We start from the raw sequence: 22,318 nt of genomic DNA on the forward strand, positions 1-22,318 counted from the left end.
TCAGGAATTACTCCTGGTGGTGCTCGAGGGACCATATGGGATGCTGGGAATTGAACCCGGGTCGGCCGCGTGCTAGGCAAATGCCCTACACACTGTACTATCGTTCTAGCCCCTCTACAGGGATTCTTAAGGCAGGGCCAGGAACACCGGGAGATGCTGAGGGTGTGGGCTAGCCCACAGGGCAGGGGACCCTTAGGGGGTCCCAGGGACTCCTGGGGAGACTGTCTGGACACCCTTCGGTTCTGAGGCATCTGGGAGTCATCCCAGCACTGGAAGCCCAAGCCCAGGCAGGATGGAGAGGGAGGCTGGGAGAGGGAGGGCATCCTGGGGGAGAGAGGAGCCGTCCTCCCCTCCTCTGGAAGGCGTTGCCCCCTGCCGCACCCCCCTGTTTAATTTGTGTTTTTGCTGGAAACCATGGCACTTCCTCAGCACTGCCCTCACCAAATTCATTTTGCATGGCCTGCGCCTCAGAGGGGTCCCACATGCCAGGCCTGGAGAGGCTGCCCCGCCTCCGCCCAGAACAGAGAACCCCTCGCCTATCTGCAGACTGCTCAGCCCCCCGGCGGGCGCCCCACCCAGGCCTGCTCCAAACTGAGCTGCCGGGGGAGGCGGGTGCTCAGAGGTCCCCCGGACTGGACCATGTGAGAGAGGGGGCCCCTTCTCACCCACTAGCCCCTCACAGGGCAGCCTCTGGCCCCGTGGCCTCCCTTGGCAGCTTGGATTTGGTGAGGTCATTTTTTTTTCTTTTTGGGTCACACCCAGCGGTGCTCAGGGGTTCCTCCTGGCTCTGCACTCAGGAATTACTCCTGGTGGTGCTCGGGGGACCCTGTGGCATGCTGGGAATCGAACCCCGGGTCAGCCGCATTCAAGGCAAATGCCCTACCCGCTGTGCTATCACTCCAGCCCCAAGTGAGATCATTTTCATGATTAAAAAAGGAACAGAATGCTGGTGCCATTCAGCTCAGTTAAGAAGGCAGGAAGCCCCCTGGCCGGCTATTCCCTGATCTCCTGCCGTCCGGGAGGGAGGCCAGCAGATGAAGGATGCACAGAACTGGTCAGTGTGCCAGACAGGCAACATGCCGACCCCGTGGCGGCCCAGGATCCACTCTCTGAGGGAGCCGGCGCGTCCAGGACACTCCCCGCCCCTCCCTCCCCTGCATCCTGCAGGTGGGCACAGACACACGGGCCCAACCCAAGGAAGGCCCAGAATCCCCAGGACAGTGCTCACCCATGGCAGAGCAGTTGGCCTTCACGGAGGGTCCCAGGAACCCAGCCGCTTCCTCGGGCAGCCGCACTGTGCACAGGTTTGACAAGGTGCCCCGATCTGTGACCCCTGGCCGGGGCCCACCTTGACCATTCAGGACCCGCCAATACTGACCTGCTCTTGGTCATGCCCACAGCATGAGTAGTGTGTGAGGCATTCTCAGCCTGTTGGTTGTTTTTTTTTTAATTTTCTCTTGAGATGCTGTGATTTGCCATGTTGCTAATAATGGTTTCTCATGCACATAATCCTAATATCACACCCTCTCCCTCTCCCTCGTCCAAGGACACCAACGCCCCTTTCTTCCAGACTCCCCTCAGCTCAGCTGTGTGGATCAGTTCTCCCATGATGTTGCCTTTAATCCTTTGCTGCTCCCTTGCTGTGTATCTTTAAGTCCCACCTGTGAGAGATTATTCCTTGTCTAGCTCTTTCCTTCTGACTATCTTCACTCAGCATGGCGTTCTCTGGTTTCCTCTGTCACTTCACTTAATCACTTAACTTCCCGTTAGTCGTCGATTTGCTCGAGCGGGCGCCAGTAACGTCTCCATTTGTCCCTGTCGCGTGCTAGTGTAGCCCAATGGCATCTCTTCGCTCCGGGAACATGGAGGGCCTCAAACCGATCGTTCATGACCTTGACAAAGAAGTCTGACCATCTGGTAGGTGGGCGGCCACGCGGTCTCTTGACATCCCGTGGAATCCAATCAGTAACAGCTCTAGTCCAACGGTCGTCTTTAAATCTCATTACGTGACCAGCCCATCTGATTTTCGACACCTTGGCAAATGAGACAGCGTCCCTGATCCTTGATCGTCGACGGATGTCAGAACTCGTTCTCTCATTTGAGTGAAACGTGATATTCCAAGCATAGCTCTTTCTATTCTTCTTTGGGAGACCTGAATGGCGTTCTCATCTTGTTTGCGTAGGGCCCAGGTCTCTGAGGCATATGTTAATGCAGGAAGAACAGTGGAATCAAAGAGATGTGCCCGGAGCCGGAGGTTCTTCGTCCTCTTAGCTATTTCTTCGACGTTCTTGAAGGCGTTCCAAGCCGCTCTCTTCCTCCTGCGCAGCTCGGGTGCCAGGTCATTTGTCATGTTGACCTCTCGACCTAGGTACACATAGCTGTTGCATTCGGAGATGGTCATTCCATTGAGAGCGAATGGGGCGTCAGGAACAAGGCTGTTTCTCATAAACATTGTCTTCGTAAGATTCAGCTGTAGTCCTACCTTTCCACACTCACGGTCAAAGTCGGCCAGCATTTGTTTCCTCTGTGTTGCTGCAAATTGCATGGTTTTGGTCTTTTTTAGAGCTGCATAGTATTCCATTGTGTATGTACACCACTTCTTAATCCATTCATCTGTAGTTTGGCATTTTCCCCCCTTATATTGGCTGTTGTAGTAAGTGCAGCATTGAACATAAGTGTGTATATGTCCTTCCAAACAATGTTTTTGTGGTATCTTTGTGTCATATGGGAATTCTATTCCTACATTTTGGAGAGATCTCCCTATGTTTCCCATAGAAACAGAACTAGAGGGCATTCCCATCAACAGCGGATGAGGGTTTCTTCTCCCCACAGCCTGGCTGTTTCTGTGCTTTTTGATATATGTCATTCTCACTGGTGTGATGTAAAAGTCTCATTGTTGTTTTGATTTGCATTTCCCTAATCATGAGTGACAATGAGCACTTTTCTTCGTATGCCTGTCAATCAGCCATGTGTCTTCTTTGGGGAAGTTTCTGTTCATCTCCTCACCCCATTTGTGGATGGGCTTGTTGGAGTTTTTGTTGTTGAGTTTTGTGAGAGCTTTATAGATCTTGGATTTAAGCCCTTTATCTGATGCATTGTGCACGAATATTTTCTCCCATTCAGTAGAGTGTCTTCTTCTTATAGCTTGAGTTTCTTACAGAAACTTCTGAATTGGATCTAATCCCATTGGTTATTTTTATTGTCTTTGCCACTGCTGTCATCTGTGGTGAGTTTCCTGAAGAGTTCTGTCGATATTTTCTTCAATGTATTTTATGGATTCGGGTCTAATCTTGAAATCCTTAACCCTCTTTGAGTCTACTTTTGTGACTAGTGTGAGATACAGGTCTAATTTCCTATTTTTTTACATGTGTCTATCCCGTTTTCCCACCACCATTTGTTGAAGAGATATTCTTTGCTCCACTTCATCTACTTAAGTCCTCTGTCTTAGATGAACTGCCCATAAACATGGGCTTGAATTCAGGATTCTCAGTTGTTTCATTGGTCTATCTTTATTCCAGTTCCATGCAGTTTTGATAGTATAGCTTTTGTGGTATAGTTCAAAGTGGGGAAATGTAATGGTTACCACCTTCCCCTCCAGCCTCCAGCCCCCCTACTTCCCCCCCTCGCCTTACGACAACTGTGGCTATTCTGGGAGTTTTCTGGTTCCATACAAACGGTATTGGTCCATGTCTCTGAAAAAAGCTCATTGGAATTTTAATGGGTATCGAGCTAAATCTGTATAGGGTTTTGGGTGGCACAGTCATTTTAACAATGTTGATTTTTTTTCCAGTCCACGAACAGATGGCTTTCTATTTCCTGGAGTCTTATTTTTCTTAGTGGTGATTTATAGTTTTCACTGTACAACTCTTGCACCTTCCTTGTTAAGTTCCTAGATGTTTGGGGGCACTATTTTGGAAGAGATAGTCATGTTAATGTTTTTCTCTTTTAGTTTATTATTTTTAGCCTAGTTTTGCAAAGGGGGACGCAGAACTCCAGAAGGCCAGAGGTGATGGAGGATGAAACTGACTTGATTGTTGGTGATTCATTTATTGCTTTTCTACCTCTGCAAAGAGATTTGCATTCACTATTAAAACATTGATGCTTTTCGCACTGCATGCCTCCTTCCCCCAACATCATACACCAGTAAGTTTGCCTTCTCTTGACCCTGGACCTTTGCACATGCCTTTCTTCTGGCTCGAGTAGTCAGCATTCTCTTCCCATCTCCTTGGGTTTCTGTTTCGACATGACTCCCTGCATTCCTGTGAGAGTCTACAGGGAAGGTCCTTCCCATGTGTATCAAAGGACCCCATGTTTCCCGTCGAGAAAAGCTCTTTCTGCTCCAAGAGACCCGTTCTTATTCCCAAGTTTAGCTTTAGCCAGGAGCAGCCTCTCGGCACAGAAAGTTCACTCCCTCAGATTCTCAGGGTTTTTTGTTTGTTTTTTAATGATCAACAGATTGCTTCACAGGATGAAAATAAAGGCGGCACTATGAAAAGAAAGTGTTCCCCGGACGCCGTCACTAAGATAGTTAGCGCAGCTGAGTACCGGGTTTGGCTCTGCCTTCCTGGCAGCCAGGACAAACATGGAAGAAAGAGAGCAAATTCTGTAATTCTTGTTCCCGGAAAACAAGCTGTCCCCACACCCCTGGCTTTTAATTCCAAGGAGAAACTGATCACATACATGGAACACTAGCCGTAGTGACAGGCCGGCTGCCCCCAAGCAGAACCCCCAAAGCAGGGTAAACGAGGTGTTTCCATTGGCAGCAGGGGTGGCGGGTGCTGTTGGCTTGTCGCCCAGTGGCTGGTGCCACGTCAGCGTCCTGCAAACAGCCAGGCCCTGCAGTAAGGCTTTATGACGCTTCCTTCACCTTCGTCTGGCTGACAGGCTGATAAGGCACGGCCTATCAGCATCCCTGTCTCACAGACTCGGAGGTGGGGCCAGAGAAGTGACAAAAGTTAAGAAATAATCAGGAGTGACTGGGCTGGATGGAAGCCTGGGTAACTGGCCTTTGGTCTGTGGGCACCAAACGGGATGTGGGGGCTCGGGAGAGGCCAGTGAGGCGACAAACTCAAGGGGCCACCCCCCAGCAAAGCCCCCGCCCTGAGGATAAATAATATTTAGTGCCATGTTTTACAAAGTAAGGTTTATTCCCCCAGATTCATTTTGAACAGAATATCGGTCTTGATGGAAGGCACCGTCGGGCCTTCGTCCCCCTGCTGCCTTGGGAACCCCATTGTGCCCCGGTCCGCTAGGCATTCTCATGCTCCCCAAGCAAGTTCTCTGTCCCCGCACCCCTGTCTGGGGCTCTCCAGGCTGGCGCCTTCAGGGATCCCAACCTGGACCAAGGACAGGCTGCTTGGGAATGTTCCACTTCCATGGGTATAGCTGGGTTCCGGTCTTCCTGGGCCCCCTGATCTGTGGGCAGAGGGAGAGAAGCCACTGCTTGAGGGGATCTGGCTGGGCTCCCCCGGGCCGCCTGCAAGCCTCTGGCTGGTGCCGGCAGCCACTCTGCTCTGGGGGTGTGCCCGCCTGTACAGGCGAGAGAGGGCCACTCTCAGTCCCTTCTCCTCTCCGCAGTTTGAAGCAGGCCCCTATGGCTGCATCCTGCTCACTGTGTCTGCCATCCTGTCCAGGACCACGGAGCTGTGAGTATCTCCCATTCCCCCCACCCCGACCTGTGCCCCGGGGTGCGGGAAGAGCCAGAGAATGGGTCGGGGCTATGGCATGGGACAGGTACCCTGGGCAGGGTGGGGTGCAGCGCCCCAGAGATGCTGTCCATTGTCCTTCTCCAGGAGGCTGAGATCTCTCAGCTGACAGGTTGAGGGCAGTTGGCCCGGGTGCCCACATGGTCAAGGTTAGGACTGCTCTCTGGACCCGGGGCGTACTGATGGTCGTGAGAGGGTCCATGGTGCTGTCCCTGGAGCTCAGCCCCTGCATCCCTATGGGCCTCGTGTCTGGGTTTGTTCCCTAGATGCCAGTCACCAGGGGAGGCTGGTGGATCAGTCACACATGGAGAGTCTTGGCCAAGTTCATCGAAGCTGTCTTTGGGGTGGGGTGAAGGCGAGGCATGTGTGGGCTCTGCTGGGGCGAGGTTGGAAGCAGGCTAGGTAGGGGATCCTGGGAGTGCAGGGTCCAGGGGAGGAGCAGCTTGGTTCAGCGGCCGCAGCTCTGGTCTCACGATGGAATGTGTCTCCGCCACGGCACTTCCTAATGGCAGCCTTGCACTCACTCTGCCGCAGCCATCAGGTGGAGGCCAGGTGCGGGCCCGAGGGGTGGAGAACCACAAACACTCTCTCCAGCCTGGTCTGCAGCCCCCAGGCTGACGGATGGGCCAGGGGTTGGGGTATGAGGACGGGAGCCTGGGCCCGCCCAGGGGAGCCAAACCCTCAGCAGGCCAGCAGCCGTGATCTACCGCGTGGCCCTCAGCCTGTTGGCACTGGGCCTCCGGGACTCGTCTGGGACCCTTTCCAGTGTCTGCCTGGGCAGTGACAGGGTGCTGCCAGCCTAGGGGCAGAGTTCCTAGTCACACATTCCCTGTAGGGGCTGACTGCGGCCACCATCGCTCTGCAGCTGTCCTGTGCTGGGCATGGGCACTGCCAACCCTGCCCAGCCGGGCAGCCGTGCCTGGTAGTGGTCAAGGTGGGGCTGGTACCATCTGTGTGGGGAGACCACCCCAGGGGCCTGCACAGCCCACTGCTGGGGGCCTGAGGTCATAGTTTTTCCATGGGACCCCCCCCCCAGACAGGTAAAGATACACAAGACAGACACTGTGCATATGCACACGGACACGCAGAGACATGTATGGAGACTCGGTATAGGCACCTAGACACACACTCACACTCATGCACATCCACATGCACTCATTCACATGTAAACACAGACACACACATATACTTACACACTCACATGAACTTACACTCATGCACATGCAGACACATATACATACTCCTACACACCAACACACATGCACACTCACACATGCATGAGCACTCACACACACACATACACACACACACACACAGGTCTGAGCGGTCCCCTCCTCCCTGCTGCCGAGACTGTGGAGTGGTGGTCCCTGAGCCCCTGTTCCCTGGGGGCAGCCTGGTAGGCTTGCCTGAGCCCCTCTGCAGAGCCAGACAAGGCCCTGCTCCTTCCCAGTGGGATGGGGGAGCCCCCAGGCTGGTCTCTGCGCTCACACTGTCCTTCCATTCCTCATTCGTTTTCATGTTCCTATTTTCTACCTTATCCCCCTTCCCTTTGTGGCCATCCCAGTGACCAGTCACACACACGTGGCCACAGTGTCCCCAAACTGCAGGTCGCACCCAGCACAGCCGGCTCTGCAGTTTGAGGGGCAGGGTCCCTAACACAGACACCCTGCAGACCACCAAGCTGAGAGTGGCCAGTCCAGGACAGCTGGGGGGGGGGGCAGTCATACCCAAGCATCCCACTCATTGGTCATGATGTGGCTCCAGGATGCCAGGGCCCCCAGCAGGGGATACGGTGCCTCGACACCTCCTGTCTCCACAGCCGCTTCCATGGTCGCTCTGCAGAGCTTTGGCCCCAGGAATTGGGGGCAGGAGTGTCGCCCCAACAGCACCTCCCATGGCCTCCCTGCCCCGTGCCACGGGGTCGCTCCCTTTACTACTGGGGGTGCCTGCCTGAGAACACGTCCCAGAGATCAGGTTAGGCTCTAGTACCCCCCTCTAGCACTTTGCAAATAGAGGGTCCATATGTGCCGGTGACAACGTGGGCTGGGCTGAGGCGGGTGTGGCTGTTGGTGGCTGTGGTGGCGCCCGGGGGATCTGAGTGTGTGAGACCCGGGGGGTAATGGTAGTGGCAGGATGGGGCGAGGTCCAAAAGCCACCCCCCCCACACCGCCTGTCCACCCATCACCCCACCCTCAGCTCCCTGGATACAGTGGGGCTGCCGGCGGGCCTAGCAAGGCTGTCTTCTCTTGTTGCCAGCCATCTGTTTTCTTTGCTGAGTTCTCAGTCGCTTACAGTAAATCTCCTGGCTCTCACGCCCGCCTTGTTTTCAGACTACACAGCCCAGAACCTTCTCCAGCACAGCTCACAAGCGCCAGATCTACTCAGGGCACCCGGTCAAGCTTGCCCAGCGTGGCATGGCGGTGCCCGCTCGGTGCCCTAGGAAAGCCTCTCCTAGGTCCTGTGACATCTGCGGCTCTGCCCACCCACTCCCACCCCCACCACGGGCAGTCCCAGAAGCCCTAACAAGGCAGTGGGTCGTCATTCACTAAAGTACAATTTGGACAGCACAAACTGGCCACTGCGGGTGTGGACGGCCCCTGTGCAGGAGGGTTGGCTGCTTTCTGCGACTCTCCAGGAAAGTTCTCTGTGCAGGGCAAAGGCACAGGACAGAATGGCAGCAGAGCAGAGCAGAGTACACCATTCATTCATTCATTCACCACAAAGCCAGGAATTCAGGAGTAGCTGGATCCAGGACCTCCGACTGTCTTTAAGCCCTGCGGGTCCCTTCCTTGAATTCTTTTTCTTTGTCTCCAGAAGGGCCTGGGAGGGGCCTTTCTCCCAGAATTCTCACCTGCTGGGATGCTGGGTCCCCATTTCTGTCCCTCACCGTGATCAGACCTGGGTGGTACCCAGGAAACATCAATACTCAGCGGACTCCTGAGATGCCCATGCCGGCTGGCCGGGAAGGGACAGGCTCCAATTAGCAGCTGGGCTGTATTCAGGACAGGAGGGCAGATGGACAGGTCTGGGCCTTGCTGGAGACCCCACAGAGCCCTCGCAGAAGCGCAGGGCAGAGGCTGGAGCAATAGCATAGCGGATAGGGCATTTGCCTTGCACGCAGCCGACCCGAGTTCGATTCCCAGCACCCCATATGGTCCCCCTGAGCACCGCCAGGAGTGATTCCTGTGTGCAGAGCCAGGAGTAACCCCTGAGCATCGCTGGGTATGACCCAAAAAATAAGCAAAAAGAAAAAAAAAAGAAGTAGCGCAGGGAAAGCAGCAACCCTGCTTTCCCTCCCAGGAGTGGACACTGTGCAGGGATCACTGTGGGGAGAGGTTGGGCTGCCTGTGGCCTTGTGGGGACGCCGGGCTCTGTCCTGGCAGGAGGGGACAGGAGCCTATGGGCTTCTCACCTGGGGCCACAGCCCTCCACCCCTAAACCATTGGAAATTGAGCGGGATGGGGAGGAGGAACAGCCCATATGCCCTGTGGGATGGGGGAGAAACAGGCCTGGCCCTGCTGTGAGCAGCAGACCTGGGTGCCCACTGCCCCCTCCCCGGGCCCACCTGAACGGCTTTGCAGACATGTCTGTCGATTGAGGCGCCAGCAAGCCAAGGGCAGGATGGCACCGCAAACACCCCTATGACACAGAGGGCAGCGTCCTCGGGAGCTGGTCCTGTGTTGGGCTGGCGGGGAAGGGGTCTTGGCCCCGGATGGACCCCATGCCCGCCCCATAAACCGGATGCCCATCCTGCTCCTCTGCCCACTGGGTCAGGGCGGGCATCTCCAAGCCTGTGGCTGAAAGGGGGCCTGGCCCACATCCCGGGACAGAGGCAGTTCCAGGGGCCGGGTGGGCGCTCTGAGGCTGTCTGAGGGGCGAGGGTGCCTGTGGAAGGAGCAGTCTCCACTCAGGGGGTCCCTGTGGGAGGATTCTGGGGTCAGCGTGGCAGCTGGAGGAGTAGGGAGGGCGGAGGTGGGGGCAGGCCTGGGCGCCCCCTCCAGGCTGTCAGCCGGCCCTGCCTCCTTGCTCAAGTCCATGCTTCATCCTGCCGCTGAGGCTCCCTCTCCCGGGGTCACCCTGCAACTGGGGGGCCAACACCAGGGGTCCTGGCTCCTGGGAACGCCACCCTGCCATCTCCCTGGACCTTTCCAGACACTCCCAGCCCCCCTCCCCGAGCGTGGCGCCTGGACTTCGGGCCGCGATAAGGTGGTGGAGGCTGCGGGAATCTGCCCTCTGGGTCACTGTTGCTCCACGTTTTATTATTGTTGTTATCGTGGAGAAAGGAAGTGACACTTACCCAACGCCAAGGGCTTTATATAGCTGGTCACTCAGTTCTCACCACGGGCTGGCCGAGGAGGTATCATGGTGCCCGCGTCACCCGGGGGAAACTGAGGCATAGCAGAGGGAGGAGGGTCTCATTTGAGCAGTGGTGGCTGTTTCTCTCTCTGGACTGACCCCTCCCCACCCCCAGTCACCCCAGGTCCAGCAGACGGACTCAGCAAGGGTGCGGGAAGGTGATGTCTGCTGGGTAGGCTGTAGGCCAGAGTGTGGCGGGGCCTCCGTGCACCTCAGGTCAGTGCCCTCCCTGCGCACCCCTGCCTGCTTGCAGCTTGGCACCGGGAGCCAGGCACACTCCACGCCCTTCCAGGAGGGCCGAGGCCCCTGCTGCAGTGCTCGGGTGTGTGAAAGGGAAACAGATGCAGTGCCGGGCGGGGGCCACACTCGGTAGCCGGCCCATCCCCGCACCTCCCGGCAGAATCTGCTGCTTCAGACTCCTGCCCCCGACGCCCAGACTTACGCGGGAAGACGCATGTTGGGGAAGGAGGGCAAAGGGTGGAGGACCCGCGGTGGATCCATGGCACCTGGCCACCTGTCCTCCCCCAGACCTGTCAGGCCGGAGTGGCCCAGGGCTCTGCACCTCTGTGCTGGGGGTGTGGGGTCTGCCCGGGCTTCTACCAGATGGCCCTGCCCCTCCTCCCTGCCCGTCCGGGAATCTGTGAGCTCCTGCTTGCTGGAGGGGTCCCCAGTGCCAGGCGGCTCCTGGGAAAACCCCTCCTGGTTCCTGCCACCCAGCCAGAGGCCTGGACCTGGAGACTGTACAGGATTCTCCCCGCCAGCCCCCACGTAGGAGACAGGGAAGGGCCTGGTGCCCACTAGACCAGATTGGTGGTGAGTCCTGGGGGTTGGGGCGCCATACAGGAACCTTCGTGACCTAGGTGCCCCCCAGAGGGCCACCTGGGCTGGAGGAGGAGATGGCCCGCCCCCACAGAGAGCCCTAAGAAGTTGCCTGGGCTGCCTCATGTTGCTGAGGGCTGCTGTGGTTTGGGCCATGGCCTGTGGCCACACTGCAAGCAGAGTGTCCCCGGAGGCAGAGGCCAGATGCCCAGGGTGCTGCGCCCCAGGCATGCTGGCAACCGCCTTCAGGGGGTCTCCCGGCCCGCATCTGGGGCGGCCCCTCCCCTAGAGCACAGGCTTTTCTCTTCTGAAAAGGACACAGCCCAGCAGGGTCACCACCCACCCCAAAGACCCCCTTTAACAGAATCCCTCCCATCCGATGCAGTTACTTTCCGGAGACGGGGCTGCAACATTCCATATCATTCTGGGCCGCAGGCGTGATCCCTCCCTCGGATGACAGAAGGGGAGGCTGAGGCCCAGAGAACAGGGCTTGCCGCCCCGCCCCCCCCTGCATGAGCGTCTCCTGTTGGATGCTGATCCTGCATCCCCAAGACTCCCCACACTTGGCTGTCCAGGGGATTCCCCCAGGGCTGGCCTGGGCATCTCGACTGGCCAAAGCTGTAAATCTCTTAAGCCATAAGCCGGTCCTTGGCGTCTCCCGAGCGGGCTGATGTGAAATCCAGATGGCCCTCCCTTTCAAGATGGGGGCCCGCTCCTGAATTTCCCATCGTGTTTGCACCTAAGGATGCAATTACCATTTCCTGCCATTGTCCGCCCGTCCCGTCCCTGTGCTCCCGGCTGACGCAGGCTCTCAGCCCCGCTGGGTGAGCACGAGGCCGGGAGCTGATGGAGATCTGACGGGCTCCGAGAGCCCTGGCTGGCTCGGGGCCCACGATGCTTATCAGCGCGCACCCAGAGCTCCTTTGAGGTTATTTTCTTCTCTTCAGAAGATGCCTGTCTGGGGCCGCGTGAACATTTCCATCAGTGCCTCTCTCTGAGCCAGAGCCGGCCCAGCGCTGCCCGCGGCCCTTCTGCTGAGCCCTTCCTGGCCTTGGGGCGCTGTCCATGGTGGGGGAACATCCCTCAGGGCCTGCCCCAGGACCCCCGAGTCCAGCCGGCCAGCCCCTGCTGGCCAGGGGCAGGCCTGCTTGGCCATGGCTGTTAGAAACGAGGAGGCATCCTCCCCGCAGCTGTCACGCAGCTCAAGTTTCTGAGTTTCCTCTGGGGGGCACCGAGGTCTGGGCCAGTGGCCTGGCGGCAGACCTCAGACGTAAGGCATGAAATTGAGAGCAGACCTTGACCGCTGAGAGGACATGCCTGGGCTGGGGACGGTTGAGCCTCCCCAGATCTGTGTGCAGGAGGCAGCCGGGCTGGGTCTGGAGAACACCGTGTGCCGGGTGGGCTGGGGCAGCCCCCCAGGGCGTCCCGGGTCCGAGCTGCAACCATCTGCATGTCTGAGGTGCAGGGCTGAGCTAAGCACAAGCTCCCACGCATGGACGTGCCTGCCCTTCCTGTTTTCTCCCCTGACGATCCGCAGTGGGAACGGGTCCCCGGGCTGGTCGGGGTGGGCTGGAGGGATCGTATCCCACCGCACTCCAGGCGGCAGGAGGACACAAGCTCCAGCCCTCAACATTCTGCTCTTGCCCCCGGCAGCCGCCCTGCCCCGGCTGTGTGCTGTCCATCCCGGAGTTCCCCTCCTGGGAGGGGCCTGCTCCTGGCTTTGTTGGGGCAGGGGTCCTGCCGCTTTCCTGGGATCCCCTTTCCATGTGAGCTGGGCTGGGGAGAGCTTGGGTCTCCGCCCCCAGCCCCGGCCTCCCTGTCCATGGGGCCCTGCCGTGTCTCGGGAGTAGAGCTGGGGTGGTCCGAGGTGGCCCCGCCCTCGAGCTCACAGGCCCCTCTAGATCCAGAGTCCGGAGCCCTGCTGACCTGCCTCCCGCACCCCACCCCATGTCTTCCAGCATCTGCCAGGACTTCGATGTCCCCAGCAACCACCTGATCGGAGCACATGGCTACTGCACGCAGGTGAGGCCGCAGGGGGCCGTCTCGCCCCCTCCTCTGCAGGCAGGGCACGTACATCCCAACCTGGAGCCCGTGAGAGGCGGGAGCAGCGGGGTGCCCTTGCCCCATCCCCAAGCGCCTGTTGCCGGGGGACAAGAGCGGGCAGGTGCCGTTCACTTGTGCCTCCGCTCTGTCACTGCCTCTCCTGCCCCTTCACAGCAGGTACCCGAGGTGTCAGGGGTGCGGGGGGGGGGGGGGAGGCACATTGCACAGCCCCTGTGTTGCTGACCCCCTGGGGCCAGGCTGCCCAGAAGCCCATTGGCGAGTCCCAAGACTCGAGGCGCGTTTCCAGCTGTCATCCTGGCCTTGTTGCACAGGGCGACGTCTCCTGTGCCGGCCACCTGGCCCCGGTCCACTCTGACCTTGCCATGTGCGAGGACCGTGTGGCGAGCACACAGCCTGGGCCTCGGCAGCTCGCCTGTCCAGGCCCCACTGTTTCTAAGGAGTCCAAGACTGCAGGGGCCAGCTGGGACTGGCAGGGCGCTGAGGCTGGGGGCTGGGGGCCCCCCCATGTTCCCCCAGGCCATCACCACAGAAGATGGGTCGCCCAGCTGTGGACAGTCACTCGGGAGGCTGAGCCTGAGCTCGCTGCTCCTTTGGGGAATGGATCCGGGTCATTTTCTTCCCTCCCGAGCCTCAGTTTCCCCGTTTGTGAAACCTAGCATTTGGGCTACATCGGTGCTGTTAGACACAAAGTCTGGACATGGGGTCAGGCCTGACTCTGCGCCCTATCAGGGTCCAGCAGGCTCTCGACACGGGGCTGTGGGGTGGTGGTAGGCAGATGCCCCTGAGCCAGGCACACCCGGAGAAGCCTGTGCCCGGCTGACCATGCTGGCCGCCGTGATCCCGAGTGTGGAGACAGGAGCGTGCTGGCACCGCCCTGACCAGTGTTTGCAGAGTGAGGTTGCACATCCCTGCCCGGGACCAGGAGCATTTTCCTAGCCCTGAGCAGGTCAGGATAGCAGAGCCTGTCGGGAGAGGCCGTGCCCCATCGCTGCCCTCGGGCGGGCGCAGATCTCACAGCAGACACTTCCTCCAGATTCTTTTCTCATTTCCTCTGCGAAGACACACAATGAGGCCCCCACGTCGCCCGCCAAAGGGGGTCCCTCGGCGGCCATCAGAGGAGCCTCTTTTACTATCAGTGGGGCAGGGGTGTCGCCCGGCCCGGGGAGGGGTTGCTAGCTCTGGGCTCGGCCCTCCACCCAGAGGAAGCCCCTCTGTGACCCCTGCCCCTCGGAGGAAGGATGAGGAAAGGGCCCTGATGGCCAGATCCGGGCAGTTGTCCTTGAACTTGAATCCTTTTTTTGTTGTTTTTACTCCTAAGTGGTGCCTGGGGGCCTTGACTGGGATCTTGGGCCAGCTGGGCCAGCAGGTCACTGCCGGACCACGGGTGGGTTGTGGGGGTTTCCTGCACCCCCCGGCAGTGCTGGGATCGCATCAGCCATGCTTGGGGGCACGTGTGCTGGAACTGCGTCAGCATCGCACTCACACAGGTGTCCTGACGCCTGCGCTTTCTCCAGCCCAGCACTTGATTCTCTCTGGTGTTCCAAGGGTCACCAGGGCACAGGGCAGGGATGGCAGATGGGGACCCAGACAGTGTGGGAGCAGCTCTGGCCTGTCGTTGCAGCAGTGTGGTGGGGGGGCACAGCCTTTCCCGTGGCAAGCCTCAGTTTCCCCATCCTCAGAAGACCTCGGGCTCCTGGATGTCCCACATTGTCCCATCCCGCTCAAGGGCTCTGCCAGGCACCTCAGGGCCGGAGGCACCTGCCAACGGGAACCGCCCGAGAGATTCAGCCGTTGATCACCCGGCTCCAGGGTCTTCTGGCCCGTGGGCCTCTTGGGCCTGTGGCCTGTGGGCCTGTCTCTGAGAGGGAAGAGACAGAGCAGGCCGTGGACTCCCTAGCCCCTGCCCCCAAGCTCCTGCTGTGTGCCGAAGTCTGGATTCCCCAGCTTGAGAAGCCCCCTGGGCGGGAGAGCGAGTGGGGCTGGGGGTGAGGCCTGGGACCCCCTGTCAGTTTCCTGGTGCTGATGCTGTTCCTGGCCCCATTAAGATGTTATTGTTGGGGGAAGCTGGGTGAAGGGTACACAGGAACTCTTTGGACTATTTTTATAACTTCTTTGGAGCCTAAAGTTATTTCAGAAATTTAAAACAAAAAATTATTTAAAAAATAATGCCCTTCTTCAAGACCCACCCAAATGTCACTGGTCTACAAAGCATCTCTGACTCAGCCCCACGGCACCCCCGGCCCTCTGTCTGCACCCCGAGTGCCCTGCACACGCACCCATGCCCTGCCTCGACCCGAAACAACACCCCTTATGCATGATCCCGACGCCCAAGGACCCCTGCCCACTGACTGGGGCAGGGAGGGCCTGCGGGGCAGCCAGCGCTGACCTTGTGTGGTGGGTGACACTGGTGTCCGGCGCACTGGATGGGCCTTGGCCTCCTGCCCCCCTGACAGTGTGTGGGAACGCGCGTCCCACCCGCCCGATTCCAGTCTTTCTTCTCCTCGCTTTCCTTCCTTTGTTCCTTGTTCCCGATCCCCCTCACCCCCACCCCGTGGGCAGCTCATTCCGAGACTGGACGAGCCTTTCCCCTTTCTCTCATCAACAGGAACTTGTCAATCTGCTCCTGACCGGGAGGGCCGTGTCCAATGTTTTCAATGACGTGATGGAGCTGGATTCTGGGGATGGGAGCGTCACTCTCCTCAAAGGCATCGCCGCGCGCAGCAACATCGGCTTCCTGTCCCTCTTCGAGCACTACAATGTGTGCCAGGTACCCCGCGGACGAGGCCAGGGCAGGGCAGTGCCTGCCAACTCCCAGAGCCCCTGTGACACCAAGGCCAGCCCGACCCAGGGCCTCGGAGGAAATAAGAAATCCAGGTTCTCGGACATGGAGAATGGCTCGCCTTTCAATGGGGAGACCGCTGGCCTTGGGCATGTACCTGACCTGGATTTGATCCCCAACACCCCATCTGGTCCCTGAGCCCTGCCCAAAGTGTTCATAACTGGGAGTAAATCCTGAGCATTGCCGGGTGTGGCCCAGAAACCAAATATAGAGAGAACGGCTCATCGATCACACACCCGCTGCCCCCCAAAGCCAACTAATGCCACCTCTGGGAAGGGCCTGATGTCCAGTGACTTTGGGGTGTGTGTGTGGGGGGGGCAGAATGGCCATGCTCGTCTTTTGGGGGTGGGCGGGGCCCCAGGTCTGAGGCTGTGCTGGGTGTTCCAGCACTGACATCACAGCGCGCCCCCATTGCGGGCTTCAGCCTGCCTCCTCGGGGTCTCCAGGTACACTCAGGTGCAGAGTCCTAATGTGGGGGGACATGGTCCCAGCCCCTGGGGGCCAGCGCTCCTTGACATTTCAGCTTCTGGCACTTCCTGTCACTCCCCAGCATGTGGCTGGGTCCGGGGCTACGTTGCTGAGGTCTCTGCCTCTGTTCCCATGTCCAGCCTGGGCCGCCGCCTCAGGCGCCGGGTCAGGACTTCCCCTGTGGCCTCCTGGGGTCACCCAGTTCAAAGCCAAGTCCCACAGGCTTCGCTCGGCCTGTTTGTCCGGGTGTCCACTTCCTCCCTGCCTGCAGGACGGGCCTCGGAAAGGGTGGCCGCGGGGACGTTCCTGGCCGTGCGCCCTTGTCCCAGCCTGCGCTGCACCTCCCGGGCCTCCTCTTCCTCGGGTCCTCAGAGAAGACTTTGTTCTCTGGGTTTGTATGAAATGGGGCCCCCCGGGGTAGCGGAAGGCCCTCCCTTTGACCCTGCCCTCACTGGGGCCTCGGAGACGGAGCAGGGATACAGCGGGGATGCTTAGACCTTGCCAGAGGCAGGGAACTAAAGTCTAGAGGCCCAGCTCAGTTTGGCTGCACCCGCCCAGCACAGACAGCCTGTTGGGTGCGTTCCCGAGGCCTGGGAGCCTCCTACGAGCTCCCATCCCCAGGCCCTCTCCCTGGGTGACACCCGCCAGGGGTCTGACTCGTGAGCTGCTATGACCGGGAGGGAAGGACGGAGGCTTCTTCTGGACACGCTGGGCTCCCAGGGGCACTCATGGGGTGGCCAGAGGGACACCTCAGGGGCTTCTGGAATCCTAAACTCCGGACTTCCCCACAGTCAAGCTTGTGAACCCCCAGGCTCACCAGGAACCCCATTTTGACTCTGCGTCAAGGGCAGTGGTCAGGATAAACACTCCAGCGACTGTGCAGGAGGAATGTGGCCCCGCCTGCCTCCGCATCCCGGCCTTGGTAGGCTTCCCCACACTCTGAGGAAGCAAATTGGGTCTCTGCAAAGCGGGGACCCCCCCCCCCCCCCGCTTGGCAGGCGCTCCCAATGTCCACCACTCCAGAAGCCCTTGGGCAACGCTGTCGCCCTTAATCCCCTGAGCGTGCCGCCTCGGGCCAGCTGCCCTTTTGTTCCAGTGGTGGAAAACCTAGGGGTGGGGGCTGATTACAGGGACATAGGCCCCCTGGAGGGCCCCAGGTTCTTGCTCCAGTGGGGAGCAAGCACCAGTTCCGGGTCTCCCAGGCTTCCCCGAGGGTCCCGGCGATGCCCCCAGCGGCAAAGCCTCTCTGGAGCGTGGAAGGGGAGCCAAGTTTGCAGCAGGGTGCAGGCACGTCCGGCCACGTCCACTAAGACGGCTAATTCCCCTCACTCCACCTGCCTGGCCACAGGGCTGGGGGAGGGCAGGGCGAGGTGGGTGCAGGGTGAGGTGGGGGCCAGGCGGGGGGCGGAGGGAGGGAACACAGTGAGGGTGCAGGGTCGGGGCCTGTGAGGAGGCCCTTCCGCCTGGGTCAGGGTCTGCAGGGACCCCCCCCCCCCCGCCCCGTGCCCACCCGCCACACTCCCCCGGGCTCTGAGGGGGCCAGGAGGATAGGCCCTGGAGAGAGGTCACCCGCTGCCCCACTGGAAAAATTGCTCCCATTCTTTCCTTAATCCGTGCGCTGCGGCGTAAACACCTGAGCCCGCAACGTCTCCCGGGCGAGCAGGGCTTGGGCGGCCGCCAGCGGGGCCACGGGCACAGGGCAGCCACATGAGTCAGGCCGGGGTCTGGAGGTGCACTGAGGAAGCACCACCATGGGCGCAGGGTCCGAGTGACCTTCAGAGCCTCTCAGCAGCACCCCCCTCCCCCGATTCCCAGTTCTGTGAAGGTGTCTCATGGGAACTCAGTCGGGGCGGGGGGGGTGCGGGGGGAGGTCTTCATCCCAGCCCACTCCTTGCCATCAGCTGCCCCAGCCCACCTCCTGGGTGCCCACAGCTCCCGGATGGCCTCCCCGCCACGCTCCTGACCCCCCGGGTCCATACGCGTCCTCCAGGGAGGGTCCTCCCTGCTTTTGGCCGACTGGGGGGCGGGGCGCTTCACGTGGCTGCACCCCAACAGCCTCGTCCGGGGCTGAGGGTGCTGGACAGCCATCGGAGACCTTGGAGGGGGCTACAGAGGGGTCCTCTGGGTGCGGAGCCCCAGGGTCCATGCCGTCCCACCCTCAGCACCCCCCCTCCTCGCAGGTGGGCTGCTTCCTGAAGACCCCACGCTTCCCGATCTGGGTGGTATGTGCCGAGAGCCACTTCAGCGTCCTCTTCAGCCTGCAGCCGGCGCTCCTGCAAGACTGGCGCTCTGAGCGGCTCTTCGACCTCTACTACTACGACGGCCTGGCCAACCAGGAGGAGCAGATCCGACTGACCGTGGGTGCGCCCCTCCCCACCCTCCGGGGCCAGGTGGAGCTGGGCCTGCTGCCGTGGGCCGGGGCGAGCTAGGTGACCAACCAGCTGGGCCCACCCTACCGGGAGCCAGGCTCCTCTCTGACGGAAGTGACGAGCCTATAGAATATTCTGGAAGCTGAAGGGGCGAGGCGGGGGTCAGGCTGAGATGGGGTAAGGTGCCTTCACCCAGGGTGCCCGTGGGCTGACCAGCGGCACCCCTGCCCTCCCTCCCCAGACACCACCCAGACAGTGCCTAAGGACAACGGCCAGGACCTCACCCCACCCCTGGAGCTCTGCATCAGGACCAAGTGAGTGGGCCGCGGGCCGGCTCCGCGGTGATGGGGCATGTGTGTGGGGGTGGGGCTGGGGGTGCTGCTGCCAGCTGGGGCCTCGCAGGCCTCTCTCCCAAGGCTGCGGCCCCAGTGGGGTCTGGAGGAAGGCAGGTCCGGCCACCCGGGCGGAGGCCTGGGCTGGGCAGTGGGAGGAGGTGCCCGGTCAGGAGGCAGGAGGGGGCGAGGGGCCTTCCTTTGGCAGCCTGGGGCATGGGGGGCAGCCCCGGCCTCAGTCAGAGGCAGTGATCCCCCAACCCCATCCTGCAGCTCTGGTCATGAGGCAGTGCCTGGTCTGGGGTCTGGGTGTACACCTCACTCGTCCAGCGTCCAGGAGCCAGGGCAAGGACGGGGCTACTCAGCACCAGCACTGAACATGCAGGAGGGAAGGAGGGAGGGAGGAGGCCGTGGTGCTGGCCGTGGGGAACAGGAGCGCACCTACGCGGCCCACAGAGCTGCCCCCAGAGCCTGCCTTCACCTGGTCACCGCAGAGGCCTCCAGGAGCCCGGCTGCCGCCCGGCCGCGTTCTCTCACTCCGCACACACCTCATTGCTACTGACTGCCTCTCCCTGGCCTACGGCCTGCACCCTGCGTCCACTGAGGCTGGGCTGGAGGGATGTGGTGTGAACCGGGCCTGGGCCTGGGCCTCTCCCGGCCGCTGCAGGGGCCTCCAAGGGACCTGGGATAGAGCTGCTGGGACCCAGGGCTCCACGTGGCCCCGAAGAGAGCAGGGTGGGGCCGGAGAAGCGCAGCATCCACATCGCATCTGCCGGCCGCTCAGTCCATCCACCTGCCCGCCCCGGCAGATGAGGCATTCCTGCGGGGTCAGGGCCGGCTTTGCTGGGCGGCAGGATTAAAGGCGCGGACGCGGCTCCCTTTCATGTACAAAGGCCCCTCATTCCGGGTGATGAGAGAGGCCGGGGCGGGGTGGGAGGCCAGCGCACAGCCTTCCTGCAGGTGGGCCACGAGTGGGCCGCACCCCTGCAGGCCCCGTCTGTCTCTGTCCCTTCCGGCAGCGCCCACTTCTGAACCTCGGAACAGCCCCACCCCCAGCCAGCTTGGCGCTATGACTTGGGGGTGGGGGGGTCTGTCTCCCCACCTGCCTGGGGCGGCCCCTTGCCCACTGCTGGTAGATTGGGAGGCTCAGTCTAGCACATCTAGGGGGTCTCCCCTTATCCCAGGCTCCCCTCCTCCCGGCCTCTTTTCTGTCATCCCTGGTGACTATCACTTGAGGCGTGGCCACACCATGGGCCGGGAGCTGGCTGGCCTGGTTGCCCGGCCCTGGCCACACTCACCGTCATGGAGGAGCTTGGGGCAGGCTGAGTCCAGCACCCTGTCTGGTGGTCCTTCTGACCCAGGGCTGGGGTGCTGTCCCCAGCAGTGCCCGTGGGGCCACATGACCTTCCTGCACTCTGCTGCCTGCCTGCTCCGTGAGCCCCACCTGGGTCCCCTGGCCATCGTCAGAGCCAGCCTGGGCCTGGGGACAGTGGTGAGGGGGGAACGGCTGGGCCTTCCCCCATAGCCAGAGGCAGCACCCAGCCCAGAGGGCGTGAGCCAGGGTGTGGGTGCAGGGCCAACAGGGACTGGCCCGAGAGCACTCTGGGGTCTGCCCGCATGCCCAGTGGGAAGGAGGCGTGCCAGGCCCCTCCAGTCCCAGGCACCTGTCTGGCTGGGGCTGAGGGCAGTAGAGCCCCCTGTGGCCCAGCCCCATGCCAGGAGCATCTTGCTCTCAGCACACAGCTGAGACTGGGGCCCATGGGCTCTATGGGGTGCGCTTTCCGCCTCAAACCAGCACTGCAGGAGATGGTGGGGCCAGGCCCTGGGGCTGTCCAGGTTGTTCCAGCCTGGCAGGGTCCTCCTGCCACACCAGAGTCCCCAGAGTTGGGGGGATCGGTAACCCCAGGCCCCACCTGTGGCCACGGCCAGCCCCTGAAGCTTAGACCTGCCTGTCCCCGCCCAGGGAAAGGTCACTGAGTGGGCGGCCGACTTCCGGTCACCTGGCTCTGTTGCCTAGCAACATTGCACAAGCGCAGACACCTGGGACAAGAGCATCCCAATTCGAATCACCCCGGCCCAGCTCCTATCTCTCTACTCCCCAGTGACGCACGTCTCGGCCTCGTGTCCCGAGTCAGGAACATGGGGTCTGTCCCCCGCCCTTCCTCCATGGAAGGCCCTGGCCACTGACACAGACAGAGACACACTCCAGGGGCCTCTCCCGAGCTTCAGGCAGCTGTCCTGGGATGGATGGGAAGAACCCCCCCACCCCCACTGTCCCCGCCCCTTGCCAGCTGCAGCTCAGGTCCGAAGCTGCAGACGTGCCCAGACTGTGCCTTCCAGGGGCCGGGCTGATGCCCATCCCATGCTGTGCCCACATTCACTTGTCTTGCTGACTCTCCGTCCACAAGTGGCCTCTCTCTTCCGTGGAGGTGTCCTGGGTCCTGCCACTGGTCCCTGCGCTTTCTGGCTTCCCAGTGTGAACAGGCTGTGTTCACTCTGTGCCCCCCACCCGGCCCCCACCCGTCCACCACCAGCACCTTCACTTTTCCCTAGGGTCCTTGGGGTGCACACGCTCTTCCTGAGGTGGGGTGAGGGAAGGGGCCAAAGCTCATCCTTCCGCCCGGGCACTGGAAGGGTTCTCACCTGTGGAGGGGGTGGGAGGTCCCCCCTCATCAGCACCCTAGGTCCAGGCACTGAGATTGGACATCAGCTCTGGCCCTTGAGAGGGTCAGCGGGCAGGGAACCCCCACCCCCAGCTACCAGGCCAGGAAGAGCTAGACAGAGGAGCGAGTCCCAGGGGGGCAGGATGGGCCAGGCCGGGTGGTCAGCAGCCCCAGCCGCAGTCCAGAGCCACTTTGGTTCCAGGGTCAGGAGCAGGAGGGAAACTGGAGTCCACTAAACTGGCACTCAGGCCCCTCCCGGGGCCCAGGGGTGCTCAGGGCCTGCTCCTGGCCGGGCCGGGAATCAGACCTCAGACCGAGGGGTGCTGCAAGCAAGGCAAGTAAGTGCCTTACCTCGGGCCTTGTTCTCTAGCCCCCGCAGGCTGTATGTTTCCCCTTTCTTTATTTTGATTTTTCAAGATCTTTCCCCGCCACTTTATTTGAGCACCATGGTTTACAGAGTTGTCCGTGATGGTTTGTGACAGGCGTTTCAGTATTCCGTTTCCCCTAGAGCCTGCCCCCGTCGCAGGCCCCCCTCCCCCCATAATTTATTTTGTATTGCTTGTTACCAGTAAAAGGCTAGCAAGAGGATCAAAAAAATATTCCTATAGAAGAACGTTTGTGAAAATTGTCCCCCTGGGGACAAGTAAGTCCTTGTCTGGGGGGTTACTGAGCCGCTGTTGCAAGTTAAGCTTCTGTGCGAAAG

At 60.6% G+C, this 22,318-nt stretch overlaps 1 protein-coding gene across 1 annotated transcript in view; it reads left to right on the forward strand.

The window, feature by feature from the left end:
- Positions 1 to 22,318, forward strand: part of MINDY4 (MINDY lysine 48 deubiquitinase 4) — a 93,883-nt gene that overhangs the window by 66,529 nt on the left and 5,036 nt on the right. Inside the window, exons 13-17 of the mRNA XM_056118355.1 lie at positions 5,578 to 5,645; positions 12,839 to 12,902; positions 15,550 to 15,711; positions 18,432 to 18,612; positions 18,862 to 18,934. Coding sequence (XP_055974330.1) covers positions 5,578 to 5,645; positions 12,839 to 12,902; positions 15,550 to 15,711; positions 18,432 to 18,612; positions 18,862 to 18,934 — 548 coding nt within the window. The remainder of the gene's footprint in view (positions 1 to 5,577; positions 5,646 to 12,838; positions 12,903 to 15,549; positions 15,712 to 18,431; positions 18,613 to 18,861; positions 18,935 to 22,318) is intronic.

This window comes from Sorex fumeus, unplaced genomic scaffold (assembly GCF_029834395.1).
Source record: "Sorex fumeus unplaced genomic scaffold, SorFum_2.1 ptg000037l, whole genome shotgun sequence".
NCBI lineage: Eukaryota > Metazoa > Chordata > Mammalia > Eulipotyphla > Soricidae > Sorex > Sorex fumeus.